General features: G+C 36.9%; 1 protein-coding gene across 1 annotated transcript in view; it reads left to right on the forward strand.

Moving 5' to 3' along the window:
- The window catches only part of LOC306852843 (BTB/POZ domain-containing protein KCTD8-like), a gene marked incomplete at both ends in the record, with an annotated part of 35,948 nt that extends 16,638 nt beyond the window's left edge, over nucleotides 1-19,310 (forward strand). The window contains one exon of the mRNA XM_079389953.1: nucleotides 18,784-19,310. Coding sequence (XP_079246079.1) covers nucleotides 18,784-19,310 — 527 coding nt within the window. The remainder of the gene's footprint in view (nucleotides 1-18,783) is intronic.
- Between the last annotated feature and the right edge of the window lie 4,790 nt (nucleotides 19,311-24,100).

A 24,100-nucleotide genomic window follows, 5' to 3' on the forward strand; every position in this document is an offset into this window, starting at 1 on the left:
GAGCAGATACTGTCACTTTTATCTAGCAGTTTGAGAAAACCCACTCAAGCTTCATCCATCCTCTGGTCAACTTATAAAAGCTCTCTCCATTTCTAACCCTCAGGGTGAATAAGAATATTCAGAATGAAAGAAATGGAAAAAGAAAGCGCTCTGACAAAAGAGCAGATGATAAGGTAATCCGTGCTGCCCTGCAGGTGAGGAACTGTGTTCTTCTCTCTACGGAGGAGCCATAAATGGCCTAAAAAGAACATTGTGCCATAAAATTCAGCGTTATCTTAATATAATGTAGGTGTTTTTTTTGCACAGTGAGCATTTGTAGTAATTCTTCTGCTGTACTTTAGATCTGGGTTATGATGATATTTCTGCAATATAACGCCATTAAGTGTATGATCCTGAGTATTGTGTCTTTGGAAAAGCCACTATCACTGTGTAAGTAAGGAGTAAAAAGGTTTTCTGACTGCTTTTAAAGGAACACTCCACTTTTTTTTGGAAATAGGCTCATTTTACTCCCCATAGGCTCCCCAAGAGTTAAACAGTTGAGTTTTACCATAAGCATCTTGCTCGAAAATGACCAAAGAGTTTCGATAATTTTCCTATTTAAAGATTGACTCTTCTGCAGTTGCATCGTGTACTAAGACCAACGGAAAATGAAAAGTTGCTGGGGACTACTTTCAGGTGCTGTGTAATATCATTGCGCCTGCTGCACCCATGGTACGGCAGCAAAATTCCTTGATTATTACGCCGGAACGAGAGTATAGTTCTTAGCCATATCAGCCTAGAAAATCACAATTTTTCATTTTCCGTCGGTCTTAGTACACGATGTAACTACAGAAGTGTCAAGTTTTAAAAAGGAAAATGATCGAAACTCTTTGGTCATTTTTGATGAACAAATGCTAATGGTCTAATCCGATTCAAAGTTGAGTTTAAAAAAAAAAAAAAAAAAAAAAAAAAAGTTGTGACGTATTGTCAAGTATGGTGACCCATACTCGAAATTGGTGCTCTGCGTTTAACCCATCCAAGTGCACACACACAGCAGTGAGTAGTGAACAAATCCACACACACACACACACCGTGAACACACACCCGGAGCAGTGGGCAGCCATGCTGCAGCGCCCGGGGAGCAATTGGGGGTTCGGTGCCTTGCTCAAGGGGTATTGAGGGTGGAGAGAGCGCTGGACACTCACTCCCCCCACCTACAATTCCTGCCGGCCGGGGGCTCGAACTCGCAACCTTTCGATTACTAGTCCGACTCTCTAACCATTAGGCCACGACTTCCCCAATGATCCATGCTAAACTAAGCTAAAAGTGCTACCGCCAGACCCGGAGATCGGCTGAATGGATTCAAAAACTGTAAAACTCAACTGTTTAAATCTTAGGGAGTTATAAAATGAGCCTATTTCCCCCCCAAAAAGTGGAGTGTTCCTTTAAGCATTTGGCTGTTACAAATGTTTGCTATGGTGTTTCTAAGGTGTTCTAGGTGGTTTCTTGCTTCTCTAATCTGTTTGATTACTCAGGTCTATAAATATGGAGTTTTTCTGCATTTTTATAATCTGATATGTGAAATCCATTTGTCTTAGTTCGAGAAGAAATAGTATTATTTTTTATAGCACAGACTATGGGATGTTACATATCGAACTTTAATGCTTAGCTGGGTTTCTGCAGGTCTTAATGTCTTAAAAAGTCTTAATTTGCATAAATTAAATCCCTTTAAATGGTCTTAAATTTGAGTAGAATGTCTTAAATTCATGAAGTCATGGCATTAAATGATGCATGCAATAAAGATAAAGTCTGGTTCTGGAGAAATTGAACAAAATTAGCATTTGTCGATTTTCTGAGCCCATCTGCAGATTGATTCTTGTTTTAATCACTTTTCTTTTTTTCATGTTGTCATTTTGTTTCTCAAGTAAATGCATCTTGATTTAAGAATCTTTAGCCATTTGTACTAAAATACTGAGAAACATTTTTGCAGGTAACATCAAAGTTATGGTTATTTCCTTATTCTAGTGGCTGGGAACAGAGGTATTTAAGCCTTAAATTATTCTTTTGTAAAATTAAAAAGTATTGGAGATCTGTTGAAATTAGTGGTTTTAAACTTTCAAGTGTTGCTAATACAACTCATTGTGTGCTCCCTAGACATTTATAACAAGAAAAAATATTGACGTATTGTGTTCCCTTCAATGTATTCCTTAAATTTTCTTTACTACTTAGTCTTAAAAAAAATCATTAAAAAGGTGTTACATTTACCATCATAAAACCTGCATGAACCTTGCTGATGATTAGGGCTTTTGAATAATGCAAGCACCACAAATTTCAGTATAGCTCCTGCTTTGAAATCTGATTTCATGAGCCACATTCCTAGCTATTGTAAAACAGCCAGTATTTTCATTGATATACAGTGTGTGACTGCACATGTTATTTCTGTGTTAATCCGACACATTGCTATACGTTTCTAAATATAAAGTTAATGAACTATATTACTATAGGAGAAAACAAAAATACATGCACAGTGCAAAGTGGCTCAGATGCAGCATTTAAATGTAATCAAAGCCTCAAACCTAATCTTGAACTTTTTATTTGCTCCCTTGCAAGCAGTGATATTTAATTCTGGCAATGCAAATCTTGATATTTACGTCCCGTTTATATTATTTCTGCACAACAAAAAAGTTATGCCTGTTTGTCTTGCACTTCCCCCATCATTGCTACATATAGTCCATCCCCAAACTCACGCCACACGTTACCTTTTGTAACAGGGCGAACAAGACGTGAGGATCTGAGTGCAAGCAGGATCAAAAAACGGCAAACAATATCCAACAGGCAAGGCAGAGAGATAATCCAGGTATACGAGCAGTAGTCCATGTGCAAACAGTCCAAACGGCAAGGCAAAGGGTAAACCCAGGAAACACGGGCAAGAATAAAAAAAACACTAGAAAAACAAACAAGGCAAGACTATGACAAAGTGGGTTCCGTATCACAGCTAAAACTAGGAGAGTTATAATTGCAGAACAATACTGGAACTAAACAGAAAAACACAGAATGGCTCAGTAAGGCAGCAAACACAAGGGGAGTGCTATACGCAGAACAATACTCAGCCAAGAGGAAGAGGAAGTCCATGGTTTAAGTAGGGTGTGTGATTGTGTGATAGTTCTCAGGTGTGAGCGTGATTAGTGCAATCAGCTGTATATGTGTTGTCAGTGCAATGGATGATGGGAATTGTAGTTCGTGGGTGAAGTGCAACAGTAGTGTGGTGCAAGAGTCAATGTGATGGAGGAGTGACCTCTGGTGGTGAGTAAACAGAAGTCCACAGACCAGATTCATGACACCTTTAATATTGGTAACTAAAAATATTTTACACTGTGCATCATGCTTAACAATTGCACTTCAGTGCACAACCTTTTGGAATTTATTTACTAATTATTTCACATTTAACAGCAAACAGTCACAATGACCTTCTTAATTTATAGCCATATAATATAATGTAATTTGAAACTTGATTAGAAAAGCTCCATTATGGATGCAACCCTTTGCAAACTGTAATATGTAATTCTAGCAATGCAAATTAACAAAAGTAATGCCTATTTTCCAGATAGGGGGCTCAGACAAAATATTTTAGCACTATACATCATGCCTGCTGTATGCTTTTGCATACTCAGGACAGAGTATGTTAGAGCAGGTTTGTGTCATGGCCTAATCTCATTCCCCATATCCTCCACTTTCCTGTCTACCTCTACTATCCTTTCAATTATAAGCAAAAGCCCATAAATGACAATGAGAAAAAGGCTTTATAATAAAGGAAAGGCAGCCGAGCTCCTCCCGCAGGTTCTAATTAACAGAACAGAGATAAGAGGCACCGCCTCTCTTTCAGCCCACTGGCTAAATTGCAAAAAGCTTCTAGGCAGCAATAAATTTGCTCAATTGAAGTAATTTGGGAATGAAAAGGAACCTCGCACAGAGCAAAGGACAGTCTTCACCTGCCGTTTAGCTCTAATCTGTTTCACATGTCCACTCCATGAAGTGTTCACAATCACTTCAGTGGTCAAAACGTAGAAACTTTCTCAAAACGATAATGGAATGTCATTCCAGTGGAAAGTTACTGCTGCAAATCTCACAAAGGAAAATTTTCTCTCAGGGTAGAAGATATGGCAGGACCATTGCTCATTTATCTGACTACCACAGGCCTCTATCTCGTCTCTAAGTAAAGAAGAACCAGGCCGTTGAAACATATGTAATGCTTTCAGTATCCTATCTGAGCTGCTAGATAGGGCTGCACTTTCTTTCCCCTGGAAATACTGGATTATTGTATGTTCTTGCCAAGGTGAAGAATGAGATGGAGAGAATCTGTTGCTCCTGCTGTGTATTTCTGATTCATCCAGACCTTGACATTTTTGGGGTGGTTTGTGGATTTGTGCACGCTATCCTGTCATATCACGAGAGAGAGCAAAAGCATGCAAAAGAGCAAAAACAATAAATAATAAACACCAAACTGCTCTGCACAACTCCCCAAGCACAATCTCATCTATGTTTTCATCTTTCTTACCACTCTGTCAGTATAAAACATCTGCAAGCTCTTCCTCCTTGTTACTTGTTGACATATCAAGAATAAACTCTCCTGTCTCTGTGTGCACGGGTTTCTGTATGAGAATGAATTCTGGGTTTGTAGCTTCAGTCAGGGTGGTGTTGTGTTGTATGGCATGTGCTCAGACAAGGCTCAAAAACAAGACACTGTGAGTCTGAGAGTGACGTGCATCAGTCTTGTAGAGGGCACTTGGCTTTAGTGTCAACTTCTCAGCCTGAAACTTCAACTTAGATTTACATGAAAGAAATCTCTGCTATTGCTCAACACTCCCTAATCCCTATCCTCAAACTAACCTGGTTGTGGTCTGCTTGCTCTATTCAAGATCATTTGAAACTGTGTTCGCTGGCATTTTTAAAATATGAAATGTTTCAGGAAACATACACTGGGATCCGAAAGTCTGAAAATGCATTGAAAATCTGAATTTTAAAATCTAGTTTCAACCTTGAAATTATATAATTGATATTAGAAGAGAAGTCAAAATGATTGGACTCCCTGCATGTTTTAAATAATGTAGCAAATGTATATACTGTAAATTAATTATTTTAGCTGTTGACCAAAACATATTCAAGTTACAGTTAGCCTATATAATGAATATGGGCTTAAAGTGCACACTCTGAGCTTTAATTTGAGGGTATTCTCATCACAATTGACCTATCAAATCGGGCCATTTAAAATGGACACAAAAGTTTGCTGGCTCGCTGACTTGCTTGAAAACTTTGGCTTCGTCATTTGATCGCGCTGCGAAGCGCCCTCAGCCATATACCATCTGGCGAGAATCCACACATACCGTCCAAGTTCCGACCAAAGAAACTTTAACATCTGAAGCCATAAGAACTCCAAACAAACTTCCTAAGAGCATTATCACGTCACAGAGAAGCCAACCTACCATTCGGAGGGGCATCCCTTGAAACGCATCACGCAACTACAACTACAGCAGCCAATCAGCAGTCGTGGGGTTCCCTCAACCAGGAAAGGAACGAAACAACTCAGAGCAAGTAACAAACTATCTTAATATCTCACTGAGCTGGTGGTCTTAATCTTTAAAAGTAAAGAGAGTAAGGCTCTCTGCTCGTGATCTGCCCCTGGTAGACCTTTTTGGAAATAGCAAATAGTGCTATACTTTAACTTTCTTCAAATCGCATTCCTGTATATGTGTGTTTTGTGTAGTATTTTATCGTAGATTAGCAAATAAACTTTGATTCATTCATAAAGAAATCTTTTGTCTTCTGTTGTGTAATAGTCAAGTCAAAACTCTGTCCAGAGCTTGCTACCTGCGCTCAGAATTTACCCAACCAATTCTGTATTATTATCGTGGCCACGAAATAAACAGAATTGCTCGTTGGACGAGTCGTTGATGAACTAGAAATCATACGTTTTGATTAATATCAATTAATCAAATCAATATCGAATCTCTAGGATTCGATTTCCTAAAGCTAAAATTAAAAATAAGAGTTAAATCACAGTGCTTTGTTATATGGAGCAGTTTATTAGATCGCGATCTATCTAATTTGTTTGTCTAATGAAGTGCAGATAGATGAATAAAAGTTCACAAGGTGCAAACAAGGCCAGATTAGACTTGGACAAAAAACATCTAAAAAAGCCTGAACACTTCTGCAAAAGCATTCTTTGGATGGCTGAAATTAAGATCTACCTGTACCAGAATGACAGGAAGAAAAAAGTATGGAGAAGGTTTGGAACAGCTCATAATCCAAAGCATAACATCATCTGTGAAACATGGTGGAGCAGTGTGATGGCATAAGCGTCCATGGCTTCCAGTGGCACTGGGTTACTGGTGTTTAGTGATGACGTGATAGAAGACAGAAACAGCCGGAAAAATTCTGAAGTGTATAGGGACATACTTTCTGCACAGATTCAGTCCAATGGAGCAAAGTTGATTGGGCGGTGCTTCATAGTACAAGTGGATCAGGGGTGCCCAATCCTGGTCCTGGAGATCTACCTTCCTGCAGAGTTCAGTTCCAACCCTGATCTAATTAGTTGGATCAATTGTGTTTGATCAGGGTTGGAGTTGAACTTTGCAGGAAGGTAGATCTCCAGGAACAGGATTGGGCACCCGTGAAGTGGACAATGACCCAAAACATACAACAAAAGCAACCCAGGAGTTTTTGAAGATAAAAATGTAGAATATTCTGCAATGGCCAAGTCAATCTCCTGATCTCAACCCGACTGAGCATGCATTTATCTTGCTTAAGACAACACTAAACAAACAAACAAACAACAACTGAAATCAGCTGCAGTAAAGGCCTGGCAAAGCATCACAAAAGAGGAAATCCAGTCTCTGATGATGTCCGTGACTTCCAGACTTAAGGCAGTCATTGCCTGCAAAGGATTCTCAACAAAATATTAAAAATGAACATTTTATTTCATGATTGTATTTATTTGTCCAATTGCCTTGAAAATGGGGTGGGGGGGGGGGGGGTATAGAAATGGTTGTAATTCCTAAGTTTATTATATTATATTTTTGTTCAACCCCTTGAATTAAAGCTTAAAGTCTGCACTTAAATTGCATCTTGATTGTTTGATTTTAATTCTATTCTAGTGGCATAGAGAGCCAAAATTATGAAAATTGCGTCAGTGTCCAAATATATGGACCTAATCGTATTGAATAAAATATAGTTTTTTTCTTTTCTTTTAAAATACTCCTCTATTGCCAAACTCTAACAGACAGGCAATCAGATATGCAGATATTGTTCTGACTTTACATGCAAGACATGTAAGTGGCCATGAAGCATCTGCCCTTTTTCGATACATGCTCCTGGCCTTATTGTGCACAGTTATTACAGACTTCCCCAACAGCAATTTCAAAGTCCTTCTGTTTCATATCTTTACTTTCATTAACTGTTGATTGTAAATTTGCTCTACAGACTCTGTAATGTTGTCCAGATGGCCGTCAATTAGATTTGAGTCCTTGTAAATTCCCTCTTCATTTCTGTGCGAAGCCATGGGGGTGGATCAAATAATGGTGGAGTTGTGTTTCCTGTTTTGTGCCCTGTTTTTCATCTTTCTTGTTTTCAGTCTCCCTTGAAGCTGATATTAAAATGGTTGGCCGCAAGCCTTACAATAAGAAAAATGTTTAGGTTACATATTGATGGTTTATTTATTATATGTGATTATCGTGAGAACTAAGCCTAATATTTCATTAATAATTTACATATATTTACATGCATTGTTTTATGCATTTGGCAGGTGTCTTTATCAACTTTCATTTCTGTTTAGAGAAATGAAAAACAAACTCTAAAAATAATGAACAAAATTTAGTTCAGTAACCGTAAATGTGTTTCTTTATTCAAACAGCACATAATTTACTGTGGGGAAATCAGCAGTATGCTGATATATAGCTATAGTGTGATTGGATGTGTAACGTTTGACATCATCAAAAGGATATGGGGAGCATTTTTTCCTTCCTTGAGGTGGATGACTATTTTTGCATCTTCTCTATGTACAATCATATGGTCAGATGCTTTTTATTATTTGCATTTAGCATTGTTTTTCCCTGCTGTTTGATCAGAAACCGTCTGTGTGCGAGTGAACTGAAATTTCAGCATATTATATTCATTTCTGGCAATAAAGCCACCGCAATGTCCTGTTATAAAAGGAGAGAAAACAAGACACCGTAGTTGTATTATTTACAGTTTGTTCCATCATGCTTAGTGAGGCGGATGAAACTGAAAAGCATAAATCATGGGCATCTGTGTCAACCAAAATATATCGTCAGAAATAAACGCTTCTAAACAATTCCATGCAAATGTCAACCTTTCCATGAAAAAGTTTTTACCAAAAGAACAAAACCCTGTTTGAGTTGTGCATTTAGGTCTGTATTTTACTGATTAAAAATTTTACTAAAACCACCAGTAGGTGGCGGTATGTCACTGATTTTATCACTGAATCATTCATTTAATTGATTCGTTTGAACGGCTGATTCATTCAGGAATGAAGTACGTGACTGTCTTTATGAATGGTTAATTGAATCATTGACTCACTAGATTCATTTAAAAACGCAGTTCATTCATAAATGAAACACCGCTGTGTTTGAATGGAGATGCGCTGCGGCTTGGACTTTGTTTGAAACTATTTTCGTTGATGAAATGGAGCAAAATAAGGCAATAGTGTTGTCGTCAGACAATATAAATCACTTAATATTAACTTCTTGTTTAATGAACTGTTGTATTAAATCAATATTACATTTGCAAACTCCCTTAATAATCATTAAAAGCTGTCACTCATCTTAGTTCATTGCGATCTCACAAAACTCCATTATAATCAACGAAGCTCCTTACACTGCACAATGAATCTCTTATTTACACTCCGTCTACACTTTCTTGTTATAATGAGAGGATGCGTCTGTGATACATTACTCAACGCTGTAAGTAGGCCTACGTTAGAAACCTTTAAAGCTCCCTCAGCACAAACACAAATATGCTGATCGGCCAGTCGCACTGGTGCTCCTAAATATTTGTTCATAGTCGCACGCAGTAGTTTTCAGTCGCAAATGCAACTGAAATGGTCGCACTGTAGATCCCTGTATCCAAGTAAAGTCTACTTTTAAACGAACCAATTCAAAATAAAATCAAATACTCTCTGGTTAGGCTAATCTGTGAATGCATTTCTCTCCGAAGGAGCCTCCAGTGGAGATTTCGTGAATTTCATCTTTGCAGCCGACAAGGACTCAAGAAACATTATAGGCCTATTATTAAATAATTCTGATAAGCTGTCGGACGTGGGCCGGGCTAGGGCCTGAGCGTCTAGGGCCAGGGCCGGGCTAGGGCCTAAATTTGAGGCCTGTGCAGGGCTCTACTGTATAGCCGATGACAGATCGCCAAAACATTTTTTTTTAAATATCATATAGGCCTAATGTTCATTGTCAATATTATCTTATTTAAACCTTTTATGTGTTTCAAATAACTCTTGTTTGCTATCTGTGCTGCATTCATGCGTAGTGCAAGATTTTGTGTGTTCTGTGAGCATGCTGCAGTTAGGCCTATCTTTTTTTTTTAATTATTATTTATTTATTTATTTTTTGTCTAAATATTTTTTTTCATTACAAATCTTGTTTGGTTCAATTTCGTATCATTGTATATAAAAATATTTCACTATATTTCAGATGCAAAACGTGAATCTGCAGTTTTATTCGCAGTCTATTTCATAAATATTTGTACAGTAGGCGGGCCTATTATATATTCAGCATATTTTACTTAACCTGTGTTTTATCTTAGTTATTTAATGCATAAGCAAGTCATTAATACATTTTTTTCAGCGGCATCCTTTTAATCTTGATCAACAACTGATCAGTTGGAGCTGGGTTGGTCTGTTAGATCATTTTAAAATGTCACATAGCCTTCAATTGATAGGTTATAACTGCATCGGTCTCAGATGTAGATTGGTGAAGATTTATTTTAATGTGATTCCAAACTCTAGCGTTAACCTATATAAATGTGCTACATTTTTGTCCCATATTTAAGTGTATGTGATAATGAAACAAATTAAAATCAGTTCGAAACTGATTTTATTTATGTAAATTCATAATGACACACACACACAAAAAAACGTGATTTTGTAAAATAATGAAAACAAACAGGATATGCTTTTTTTCTGTCTGTCACTGAACTGGAGCACGTCTCAAAAAAGAATCAAAACCCTCTCACATAGGCTACTAGAGAAACATAGCTATAGCTTGAAATGTATACTGTTAAACGAACCAATTAAAGACGAAATGAAATACTCCCTGATTATATAATCTGTATGAAGGTTACATTTCTCTCTAAAGGCACATCCAGTAGGCTACTGTGGAGACGAGAGTCAGCACTGGGAATTTCATCTTGCAGCCGAAAAGAAAACATTATTGATAAATAATTAAATTGTCAAATTTTTCTATACATTAATAATCATTAATTTAATCTACTTTTGCTTGCGCTTTGTGGAAACTGTAGGTGTGTGCTTGAGCGGAATATGGATTATAGGTCTATTGATTTAATATAAATGTGTGATTAATTAAATAATGGCTTAAACGAAGGACTAACTAGAAAAATCCTTAGTGGGGGGCAGCCCTACTAAACACCCTCTAGAAGTTTCAGTTAAAGCATTTTATAAGCGTTTCCATAGTCGGATAAATTCCGCTTTCAGAGCGGTCACCTGCGTAACGGAGAGATGTCACGACTCACATTGATTTTTCCTATGAAACGCAAAACACAAACTTAAAATTTATATTTTAGGTTTTATAAATGGCCAACCCTTCCCCATTCTGCAGATATTGTTGCTTCTGGTTTGTGCATTGTAATTCGCAGAAAGTCTACAAAATATGTTATCTCCCAGAAACTTGTGTCTTTTTTGTCACGTCCATAACGCATGTGTATTTCCCTCATTTAAAATATAAAACAGGTTTATAGACTGATACCTTTCTGATATCTGAACTCTATTTTAAGCGGTTTAGAAAACTATAAAGAGATGGTTCAATAAATTGGTAAAGAATACAATTTATGAGAATGTATATTTCAGGTTTTGACTGCGAATGTCACGTCCATAACGCTGCAATTGCTCTTCTCTCCTTTGAGGTTTGCAAGAGAAAATGAGAGTTAGAGTAGAGAGAGGATGGAGTGCTTTCTATGACAGTGGTTGTGGTGGAAACATGAGCACACACAATATGTTTACAAAGTTTTCATGCTAATTATTTCTAGGACACACTTCGACCCCCAGAGAAACCGATGCATGAGAACATCTGCTGTTTCTCTGTACAGGTTATGAAGTTATTTGTAGTAAAGTTTAAGGGCCCATTCACAAAAACTAGAACTATAAAGATAACTATAACAATAGCATCCACACTAACAAATGATAACATTATGTTTATTATGGATGTCAGTGAAAGTCATTCAATGATAGCTTCTCATGGCATAATATTCAGAGTAGTCTTAAAAGTTAGTCATCTAATTTTTTCTGCAAGATTAGTTTTTAAGTCACTTACATAAAAAAACATAGATTGGTCTGATTTGAATGCAAAAATTAAGACTAATTATCACTTGGTTAGCTGCCAGTTCTTAAGACAGTCGTAAATGGCATTAGCAGCTGTGCAAATGTGGCACAAATGTTTGTAAATTTTAGAAGGTTGTTTAAATCCCATACTTTATGCATTTCGTATAGTAATAGTAATATGTATTTGATTTGCCAATATAGTGGAAGAGAGTGGACACTTTTTTGCATGGAATCTTAATTAACATATATTTTTGTAACAGTCCCTCTGGCATTATCAGCTTCGCAATGACATCTAGATAAAGCACTGTTTCCTGCTTCCAGTGGAACACAATCTGATTGGCTCGTTTTATCACAGTCATCACGATTATATCATAACCTATGCCAATCTATTACATTATCTCCGCCTAAACATATTTCTATCAGTGCGAGTCAGTCCTGAAGGTCACTTGCTGTAGTTCTCATGCCCTGCTGTTTGGCCTCCCATCTGACGGCTAGACTCCTGTAATCCTGTGTTTCTCCCTGTGGGATTACGGCCTTATTGAAATCCCTATCAGATTTTTGCTTCTTTTCAATCCTTTTCTATTCCTTCTGCAGAAATGCTCTGCGCATCTCAATGATATCTATCTATAATGATCTCTCACCCCCCCATCGCTTTCTCTCTCCAATAATCCATTCTCCCCAGGCAAAGGTCAGGGTGCGTTCAGTAGTGGCGGCCTGGAACCACTGAGAAATGCTAAACAGATGAGCACAGGGAGGGGCAGAGTTTCATTCCTCGACTCTGAAATCTTCCAGCAATTGCTAAAAGTTTGTGTGGCATCTCTGGAATGCTTTCACATTAGTAATTTTATTATAATTACACACACACACATACATATACATGTGTGTATAGATATATATATATATATATGTGTGTGTATATGTATACACACACACGCACACACACACATTTTATTGCTACAGTATTGAATTATGCAAGTTTTCATTTTTAGCTGCAATATTAAAAATGCCTATATATTGCTAGATTCTGGTGGGACTGTTCTGTTCTTGCCCAGTAATTAAAAAAACATAGAGCAACTTCACTCAACATATTGGAATGTGTGTCCATTATGAGAGCTGAATGAGTCGTCAGAATCCTTCTCAAAAGAAAGGATCCTTCTAAAGCGGCTCGTGTCTCTGCCAAAGCTAATTGGTCTTTATTTCACGAGGGCAGAATGAGGGATAAACCTGTGTCTCTCTGCCAACAGCATTCTGACAGCTGGGAGGATAATTAACATTTTCAGCAGTTATTATCCAACCTTAATGCATGTGGTTTCACATTGTTACAAGAAGCATTTGGCATATTTGTTTCGTTTTTATGATTAATACTATAATATATATAGTATATAGGGGAACCAGGGCTATAGTTGTCACACTTTTTATTCCAATGCAAGTTTCTTGGAGTTTGTTTATTTTTGAAATGCAATTTCTATATGGACACAAACCTTACAGGAGTCATGAACTGAGAAATCAAAATTCCCTTGATCTTTTGACATAAGATGTTGTGCTATAAAAATTGACCATAAAGATATCCTGTAAGTTTCAGAACTCTTTCTCGTAAGTCTAACAACAATGTGGAATGTGCCACTTTATTATGTAGTAGTGACCACCTCTGCAGAAGAAAATCAACGCCTGTTTCTACATCACTGCCTGTTTAGCCCCACCCACTGATTTGCACATGCAGTGTAAATAACGAGAGAGACAAATACAGGTCTATGCAGAAACCAAACGATTAAGATGGCTCAGAAGACAACAAGATGCTGTACAGTGCCAAGTTGTGGTAAAACATAGACTTTGCATTTTCTTCCTTCTTATCCCAACGTTAGGAAAGAGTGGATCAATTTTATTTTTAATGAAGTTTCAGGTCGCATGAATAAGAACTTGGTCCTTTGTTTGCTTCATTTTACTTCAGATTTGTTTACAAACAAGGAACAATTTGACACAGGATTTTCAGAAAGATTGAAACCAAAAGACGATGCTGTGTCGACTGTACTGGTATGTATATATGTATATATGGGCTTTTAGGCTTTTTGAAAGTGTTACCTAAGATTAACTGTGATATGGAAGGTGTCTTAAAACATGTTTATACAAAAAAAAATAAATTAAGTTTTATATGAACTTATTGATCTCAGACCATCATGCTGCATCCTCAAATGACACACTTGTATGTTATGGGACAGCAGTTTTAGTATTTACCTCCTCTTCCATGATTTATCAGTCTGACCTCCATATGTCACAGCTCATGGCCTGGTTTGGAGATGTTTTACAATGCACGTTTTTCTGCCCGTAGAGCCAGTACAGTTATTACCTCTGCTTATTTATGTGTTTTTATGCATTTCATTAACCCAGTGACAGTTTGATATAGACTGTATTTACTCAAAGGAGAGAAGCTATTACTGTTTTCCTTCAGTCGGCACATGTGCGAGGCACAGCAGTAAGAGCTAACGGTTCAAAAAGACATGATTGATTCAGTCAGTGTGGAAGAACTTGACTGGTCTGCAGAAAGCCAAGTCCTGATCCCAGCTGAACTCCTCTGGTGTGACTTTAAATGCAGACCTTGAGCCAAAAACTCATCACCAAACACCAATGACTTGTACATAAGGGTACAGCCATGTTAGACACTTTCAAAACTGTTTCAACAGAGATTGAAATACAATTTTTAAATACACAAACTATGTTTTCATCTTTGTTGCCACAGTTTTGGAAGTGCCTTTTTCTGTTCTAAAGAAGGGGGTGTCCCAATACTTTTGCCCATATAGTGTATGTACAAGTCATTGGTGTTTGGTGATGAGTTTTTGGCTCAAGGTCTACATTTAAAGTCACACCAGAGGAGTTCAGCTGGGATCAGGACTTGGCTTTCTGCAGACCAGTCAAGTTCTTCCACACTGACTCAATCAATCATGTCTTTTTGAACCGTGCCTTATACACAGAGACACTGTCATGTTAGAATAGAAAAGGGTCCTGTCCAAACTGTTGCTATAAAATTAGAAGCATGCAATTCCCCAGAATATCATTAGATGCTTTAACATTAAACACTGTACTCATGGAAATTACTAAAGTAGTCAAACCTGTTCATTAGAAGGGGGTGACCCAATACTTTTGTATATATATATATATATATATATATATATATATACAGTGCCCTCCAAAAGTATTGGAACAGTAAAGACAAAATTGCTCTGTTGGCTGTGGAGTCAAGACATTTGCAAATATGTTTAAAAGATGAATATGAGGCAAAACTACAGAAAGTAACATTTTATTATTAGCCGTTTGAACACATACATGTTTTAACAAATAAAAAGACCAGCACTTTTAGAGTTCATCTCATTCATTGATGTGAGCATAAGTATTGGGACAGTTGAACATAAGGCAGATATAAAAGATTAAAAGCTATTATTTAGTTGCAGATCTCTTGGTCACAATCACAGCAGTGAGTCTGTGACCCATAGACATCACCAGACTCTTGGTCTCATCCTTTGAAATGCTTTTCCCAGCCTTTAATGCAGCCAATTCCAATTGTTGCTTGTTTTGGGGAGTTTCTGCCTTTACTCTCCTCTCCAGCTGGTGAAATTCATGTTCAATCAGATTTAAATCTGGAGATTGACTTGGGAAATCTAAGACTTTCCATTTCTTTGCCCTTATAAATTCCTTGACTGAACTGGCAGGGTGTTTTGGGTCATTGTCCTGATGCAATATGAAGCACTTCCCAATTAATCTGGTGGCGTTTTTTTGAATATTGGTAGGCAAGATGGTTTTGTACCCTTCCAAATTCATTCTGCTACTGTCATCATACATTAAGTCATCAGTAAAGTTGAGAGGGCCTGTTCCAGAGGCAGCCATGCATGCCCATGCCATGACACCACCTCCACCATGCTTTACAGATGAGGATGTATGCCTGGGATCATTTGTAGTTCCCCTTTTTTTCTCCACATTTTTGCTTTCCCATCACTTAGATAAAGGTTCATCTTTGTCTCATCGGTCCATAAACACAGTTCCAAAACTCTTCTGGCTCACCTTTGTGCTTTTTTGCAAACTCTAATCTTGCCTTTCTATTTTTGGTGCTGGTCAGAGGTTTGTATCTTGCTGTGTAGCATCTGTTATTATGTCTCAAAGTCTCCTGAGGACAGTAGATTGTCAGAGCATCACCCCAGCTTTCTGGGAGTTGTTGGTGATTTTACAGACACGTCTTTTAGGATTCATTTTCACAGCTTTTATGATTTGTCTGTCATCAACTATTGTTGTTTTCTTAGCCGATCAGGTAGTTTTTGGTTGCTGGTGTCGCTGGTGGTTTTCCAAACTCTTGATTTCTCCATTCCCTTTGTTTTTGCTATAGCTCTAATTGACTTTCCCTTTTCTTTTAGCATCCAAATTGCTTGCTTTTCTCTCAAAGTCAATTTTTTTCATAAAATTGCTTATATTTATGACATTCTCCTCACTCTCTGATTTCTTTACTCTCCTTCTTTTGATGACCCAGGTTGCTCATTTTAAGTATTTTTTCTCTCTCTCTCTTTCTCAGTTCACTTAGTCTAGTTCACTTACTTTTCTTGTAAGATCTCGCAACAAGTGCACCTTTAAAAATTTTATATTTTTACAATGTTAATTTTCCCACCTCACCTGAATATACAGAGGCAACTATAAGTAATCAATTTGTATGTTGATTTTAAGTATAAATAAAATTTCACAAAATCTCATTACATTTCTGTTCCCTATTCTGTTGCAAATTTACACACCTTTAAGTATTATTTGAGTTGTAAATCTGTCTAAATCATAATTTTTAGGATTTTTTAGCAAAGTTTTTAAATTTGATGCAATTTTACACAGAAAAGGTTAATAACACATTTTTAATGTCTTTTGGCTGTAATATTGAAATAGTATTTCAACATTCAACATTTCGACCTGGATTGATTTTCTTCCATTATAAGTGTCTCACTGTAACCAAGTTTTTTTGCATTTTTTAAGGAAAGAAGGGATGAGTTAAAATGAATTTTTATGGTAATTAACTATATGCCTCAAATGCTGTTGGTTGAGCTTAATTTATACCAAACCCAGAATATTCATGTAAGATGCTATTTGAACTACTTTTAGTTTTGTCAGTGTGAAACACATAGTGTATACATTTCAGTTTTACCATGGTGTGCAGTTGGTTTTACGCCGCTGTGGTCAGTGTCCCAAAGGTCTGTTAATCAGGGATCTGTGTCCAGCCAGTGGTCAGGTGTCCTGTTCCCAGAGGTCCTTCAATGATCTTCGTCCTGAAAAGCGACTGATGGAGTCTTTGTTTTCAGCTACGCCTGCATATCCACATTTAATCACCAATTAGCAGCTCCTCTGCGTCACATTAAGAGACTTGCTGAAGCGTGCAGATACAGCTGGCTCTTGATTCTCTGCAAAAATGTATTATTTCATCATTATGAGCTAATACAGAGATAACAGACAAGAGATAAGATGTAGTTAGTCGAGTTAATTGTGTTGGTCGTTTGTAAAGCTTGATTTTTATTTCAAAATGAGTTACATTTTCTCTTTTGCAGACAGAGAATATAAAAGCTATCTCAAAGAACTCTGAAGCCTGGAGAGCAAAGGACTTCTTAGGGGGGAATTAAGACATTAACTTCAGGACTCGTCTTAATCTGCACAGTGTAAACCACTTTGATATCCTCTGAACATATCTCTTATGTGTGTAATCACCACGGGGCCTTAATATTGCACTAAAATGTAGTCAGATACCATTTATGGACCACATTTCAATGTTTTTAAGCTGGACCCAAGTGCTTTGGTGTTTCGCTTGAAGCTGAATTACATAGCTGAGAACCCCTCTATCTCAGAATACATGCATGGCATCCTCTCACAGACTCCTTAAATGTGTGGTTAAGAGGGAATGCAGTAAGCGTTGTGTTGTGAATTAAAACACAGATATACTGAATCAATCTATTTTTGTGGGTTGATGAAACATAAGCCTGTGTCCTTTTAGTGTACTTCTGAATTAGGATAGCAATCTAGTTTAGGAAGACTTATATTCACAATCCCAACGTGAAGAGTTTTAAAATGTAGGCAGCAAAATTATACAGTTTTTTAAGATAACTTGTTTAACTTAAAGGTATCGTCATGTATTCTTCAATTGGGAATTTTAATGCATGGTTAAAATTTCAATGGAAAAAAAGTTCATTTAAGATAACAGATGAAGAAAATGAATTCAGTCCATACTGAAACATATTAAGAAAAACTGTTTTATTTAGGTCTAAACATGCTTATTTTTTACTCCAAATTTTTGTGTGCTGTGTATTTTTTGCTGGGTCCATTGCAACATGCAAACAGTTTCTCTGTTGAAAATCTGCTGTTATGCCACCTACATAGAATGTTCCAAATTGGTCACTAATGAGGTTACATTTCATCTAGGATGCTATCGATGTAGGCAGTTCACAAGGTATCGAAAGAATCATTTGTTTTTTACGTTATTTAGTTAATTTAGTTTTCTTTAGTTCATTAATTTCTGCTTAAAGTGATAGTTCCCCAAAAAAAAGTATAAAATCTGTCAACATTTAAGCTACTCGTCCTGAAGTTGTTCCAAACCTGTATGATTGTTTTTGTTGTTGTTGGAAAGGAGATATTTTGAACAATGTTGGTCACTAAAAAGTTGGCATAAGTCAGCCACTGACATCCACATAATTTTGTCTATACTATGGAAGTCAGTTGCTACCGCAAATAATTTGGTTACCCACATTCTTCAAAATATATATTGTGCTCAACAGACAAAAAGAAACTCATACAAGTACAACTTCAGGGTGAGTAAATGATGACAAAATTTTCCTTTTTCTGTGAACTGTACATTTAAATAGAATATATGAATTTACTCATTAACTTACATTAACATAACATTAACTTAAGAAGCAAAAAATTAAACATTAAGTTTATATTTTATGCTGTTGGCATTTTTTTCTTGTTGTAAGCTTGAATTTTGTTTGATTTAAAAAGTCCTGATGCAGTTTTTGCTTATCAAGAAAACATCTTTTTTATATTTTTGCGGTGTACGCATAACAAAACTAATGAAAAGAGAAGAAGCAATGGATATTTGGTGATTTATTGCAAACACTAACACAAAGGAGCTAAGCATTTCATCAATTCAGTCTGTGGGACTTTGACATTGGCCTGCAGGGGTTTCTATTGTTTTATCAGCTAATTTTTCTTTATCTATCCACCAGGACCAGCCTGCAAGTCAGCATCCCCCAAACTGGAGCGTGAGGAACCCAAGTCCGAGAAACTGCTGGATAAGGCCAGTGAGAGCGGAGCCTCATTGAACGAGCTCTCCACATCCAGCTCCGAGACACACTCAGAGGCCACGTCCCCCCAGGACGGGGGTCCCATCCTGGTGTCACGCGGTGAGGTTGTGGGGGGCTCGCTGGCCCCGTGTGGCGCCCTGCACTCTGTATCTCGACCGCCGAGCACTCTTACTCTGGGCCGACCGCCCAAGAAAGGTTCCTCGGTGCAGTGGATGGAGCTGCCAGATAAGAGGAGGAACAGTGAGCTGTTCCAGTCCCTCACCAGCGGGGTTGGTCCGCGGGACGGTGGGGGAAGCGGTCTGACTCGGAGGAAGACTCTGGAGAGGCCCAGCGTGGAGGAGGAAATGAAACAGTGTATCCGAGATTTCCGAAATATCAAGATCCCTCCAGCGTTCCCAGAGCGCAAACGGCAGTGGCAGTCAGAACTGCTTCAAAAATACGGCCTTTAAAGGAAACTCAGGATAGGCGACTGATTTAAACTATCCAACCGATTCTCGCACAATAGATTGCCCAACAGACTTTAAAGTCCTCAAAGGCCTTGATTCACACTGAGAAACCAAACAATTGAGTATCAGAAAAGAGAAAGAAGGAACTTGAGCCAATGAAACATGTTCCATTTTGCTCCATTTTTGTTCAGATTGACAGCACCATTCATATATTTGAACTAGACTTTAAAAACCTACCAAAAAGTGGTGATGGAGCACATTTCGATGAAAAGCCATTCCATCTAGTGTCACCTCAATAAACCTTTCCATTGTAAGGTCTGTAAACAGGGCTCATAGTATAAACTACTGGACAGACAGACAGCGTTGGCTATCTTTGGTGATATAGAAAAAGAGGGAGAGGAAGTAAATTTGTGTTGTGTCCAAAAGAGAGATGTCACTGTGCTTTAACTAGTTGTTCAGTTTGGTTCTATACAAATGACGCAGATTTAATGTAAATGCGGTTGTCTCTACCTACCTTTGTTTCAAAGATGAACTTAGTTGTAGAGTAAATGGTCTGTCTTTTGTATACATATATTAGGGCTACCAAACTATTTAAAATGTTAATCAAATTACCATATGCTGATTAATTCATCAAATTGCAATTAATTATATATATATATCAGCATTTGTTAAAGAAAGCCCCCATTTTTCAGTCAAGTCTGTCAATCAGTATGTATTCAATCAGTCTGTCCTAGGCAGACATATGCTCCATTTCTTAATTTTTAGTTTATGTACACAAGTTCCAGATGGGTGTCTTTGGATGTTGCATTATTTCTTATGTCACATCTGTTTTTTTCAGCATGTCACATTCAAAACTGTTTTATGTGTCTTAAGACACTTAAATGAATGTCTTGAACACACAAAAAAACGTCCTTTGTGAGCGATTTTTTAGTCGTTCTGTGCTGCTTGCTCTTGGTTAAGCGTGGTGATTAAATGTGTTCATTTTTGGAATGAATTACACTATACGGATGTTAAATTGACAGCCCTAATATATATAACTCTATACAATATAAATATATATATAAAAAAATAGCTGTATATTTGCTGAGAATCATCAAACTAGAATTGGAAGGTATGATGAATGAGTTATACATGATCTAAAATCTTAACTGGAATATGAGGTTGTTGGAATTTTATATTAGCTATGTATAATGATAAATTATCTACTCATTCCATCCCTTTAATTGACCCAATTGTTGCATTTATATGATGGACTACTATGAACATCTCTGCGTGTGTGTGTGTGCGCGCGCGCAGGTGTGTGTGTGTGTGTGTGTACATTGTCAATGTGTCAGTGTCACCAATTTATTTTTGTGGTGGTTCTGCATTGTGGATTATTTTATTTGACAAATTATAAGAGAGCAGTTTATATGGTTTATACACAAATTTATTGTGTGTGTGTGTGTGCGCGTCTGTCCATAGGCCTATTTGTACACACACTTTTCTTTATGTACTTTTCTGTAGAGTCATTTGTGTAGGAAATTTTGATTTTGAATCACAAAAAAAGAAGGATTGCTACAAATTGCTATTCATAAAAAACTATTGTTGCTCCAGAGCTGATAATGGAGAAGGCAAGGAGTTGATCTCCAATGATGCATGTCCACATTGGTTCCTTTACAGTTTTTCTCAGTGCAAAACCTTGATGTGAAATCATCTTTCAGAATTGATCTTCTTAACACAGATTAATCTAAATTTGAGCCTTGCGAGATTTATTTTTAAATGAAAATAGCCATGGCGTTGAGTCAGTAGCCTAATCCACGTGCTGAAAATGGTTCCAAGATATTGTTTATAGCAGAGCGTCATTCCAGACTCGGGGAATGATCTTTCCATCTGCCGTAGGCTGCGTATCAAATGTCAGTGAGCATTCACTGTGCATTTCCATCTCCATAAAGACTTGTATTTGAGAGATATTAGATGATTGCCTTCTAAATTATGTGTACAGTGTGCACGTTTAAAGCACAACATTCTGTTAATGCTGGCTCAATCCAGGACACAGGTTTGAAAAGCACAAGGCACAGTTGACTCTTATCCTAGAATTACAATGTTTAATGCGTTTAAATCAGGAATTAGTGTTAGTCTACTGTGGAAACCTGAATGCTCCAAAATTTGTGAAGACATTCGTTGTTACATCTGTTGATTTGCCTCAGTGTCCTGTAATAAAGGTGTCATGTTACGATGGGCGATTTGATTGAATTTGTGATTGAATGATTTTTTTAATCTCTTGATAATTTACTAAAATATTCACTTTCTAGCACTTTTATTCTTTGTTATTTGATTTTTCATTTATTTATGCTCATGAGAAGGTCACTACCAGCCTTAGTTGCATTTAATGACTTTTTTTCTAGAATAGTCACTAATTTTGACTTGCTAGTTCTTGGCAGCTGTCAAACCTCCCCCCTCTACATAATGTTTCTCATTTCATTATGTGTTTCTGCCTTTTCCAGAGCCTCCCCACTTAAATGGTGCATAAATACATGCTTTTTCCATTCCTGAGAGGGAATTATGTATTGACTTAGATAGCCAGTTGTCTAAGTTTTGTATATGTAACATTTTATTTATTTTTATTTAAAAAAATTTGAAAATATTTTATTTGCAGGAAGTTATAGTTTAGCTATGTGTGTTTTTTGCACTTTTTTAGTCAAAGTCATTTACTTTCACTAAATTTTCTTGGCAACACTGTGATGGTAAGTTGTTGTTAAAATACATCTCTTTTGTAAGTTTTAAGCTGTGTCTTCTCATTTCAACACAGTCAGAAATTATTTAAAACATCTATAAAATATCAAAGGCAGCCAGGATCCTAAAGATCCTCTTTCCATATTGAACCTCCAACAAGGCCACGCATCCTCTGGTGAGTTTTGTAGGTTCTGATTGGTTTTTTGTTTTTGTTTTGTTTTGTTTCTTAATGGTTTTAAATATTTATGCTTGCTTATATTTTCTGTCACAACTGTATCTCGGCTTTATCGCCCAAAGTGTATTGAAATAGTTTAAGATGTTTTCTCAATTATAACGTAAAATTAAATGCTATATGTTTCAGTGTTTATAAGAAACACAATGAATTGTAAGGAGGCTGCATCAAAGCAACCAGCTAGAAACCAGCTGCCAACTTCCACAACACTTTAAGATGGTTTTGGCTGGATTTTCCAGCAGGGATTGCTTCAACAAAAAGTTAATGGCATTTCACCTGTCTCAGATAGCTGGGAAGTCCTCGAGAGCATAATTATGCTGAGAAGAAGCAGACAGTTTTATTATTCATATAAGTGAAGACTTCATTTAGGCTGAGACTTAACTTTGTCATCCGAGGCTTTTCTCTTCAGCTCGGCCTAATCATTTCAGACATCTGAAATGATGCTTGTCATGGAGGCGCTGATACTTTTAGCCGTGTAATCAGTCAGGCAGATCTCACATAGTTTATTCATACCTGTCAAAATGACGTCTGTCTTATATTTGGGATACAGTATGTAATCAGTGATTTAAAGCGAGTCATCGTCCTTGTCATCCCTGAAGCTCTTTCCTCAAAGTGTTTCTGCAGTTGGGTTTGAGTTCCTGTCAAAAAAGAAAAAGAAAAAAGCTATAAAACTGCTATTTTGCCATGCATAAATTATCTGTAGATGGGTAGTCGATGTGAGGGTTTTTACAGGTTAGCTTGACCTGGTTAGCCCTGCTAGTAGATGGCATAACTACACCATCCAGACCCGAAATGCTTTTTTTCTTTATTGACATCCATTCAAAAATATCAGTTTCTAAATAAATATGTGGCCCTGGACCACAAAGCCAGTAAGATTTATACATCATCTGAAAGCTGAATAAATAAGCTTTCCATTGATTTATGGTTTATTAGGATAGGATAATATTTGCCTAAGATACAACTATTTGATAATCTGGAATCTGAGGGTGCAAAAAAATGTAAATATTGAGAAAATTGCCTTAAAATTTTCCAAATGTTGTTGTCCAAAAAATGTCCAAAAAAGTTGTCCAAATGACGTTCTTAGCATGCATATTACTAATTAAAGATTAAGTTTATATATATAAATATATATATATATATATATACGGTAGGAAATTTACAAAATATCTTCATGGAACATGATCTTTACTTAATTTTGGCATAAAAGAAAAATCAATAATTTTGAACCATAATGTATTTTTGGCTATTGCTACTTATGACTGGTTTTGTGGTCCAGGGCCACATATTATAAAGATTAGTCTTGAGAAGACAAAATCTCGAAAAATATTTCTCAAAATCTTTGGAAATTAAACAGACAAACAAATGACTACCAGCTTTCAAAGAACTAAAACCTTCTGACATGTGTGTGTTAATGGAGAAAAAGCTCTGTTTAAAAAAAATTCAAATGGAAATTAAAAAGACCTATTATTGTGTGGAGTCTGGCATTTTTAAGTGAAAGATAGAGAAACAATTCTGGGAAAGGCTGAGCACTTCTGCTTCCATTATGTACGAGTCAGTGTGAGAGAATGAATAAAATGTTCAGTAGGCCTATGCGAATTAAAGCCGTGACACACATCAATATATATTCCATTTCATCAATATCAGCCGTATACGAGCGCGCAACACCAATCTAAATGCAAACACACGGCGCCTCGAGAAGTAACAGATTTCCTGCTAAACCCTCTCTCGCGGTCCTCTTTCCTCACAAAAGCAAAGCACTTATATTTACAAATGCACGACACGTCATTGAAAGGATGGAACATTTAAATGTATTTGAATAGAAAACAAAAGACGAAGAATTAGCGCCGAT

Source organism: Barbus barbus (genome assembly GCF_936440315.1).
Source record: "Barbus barbus genome assembly, chromosome: 33".
Lineage (NCBI taxonomy): Eukaryota > Metazoa > Chordata > Actinopteri > Cypriniformes > Cyprinidae > Barbus > Barbus barbus.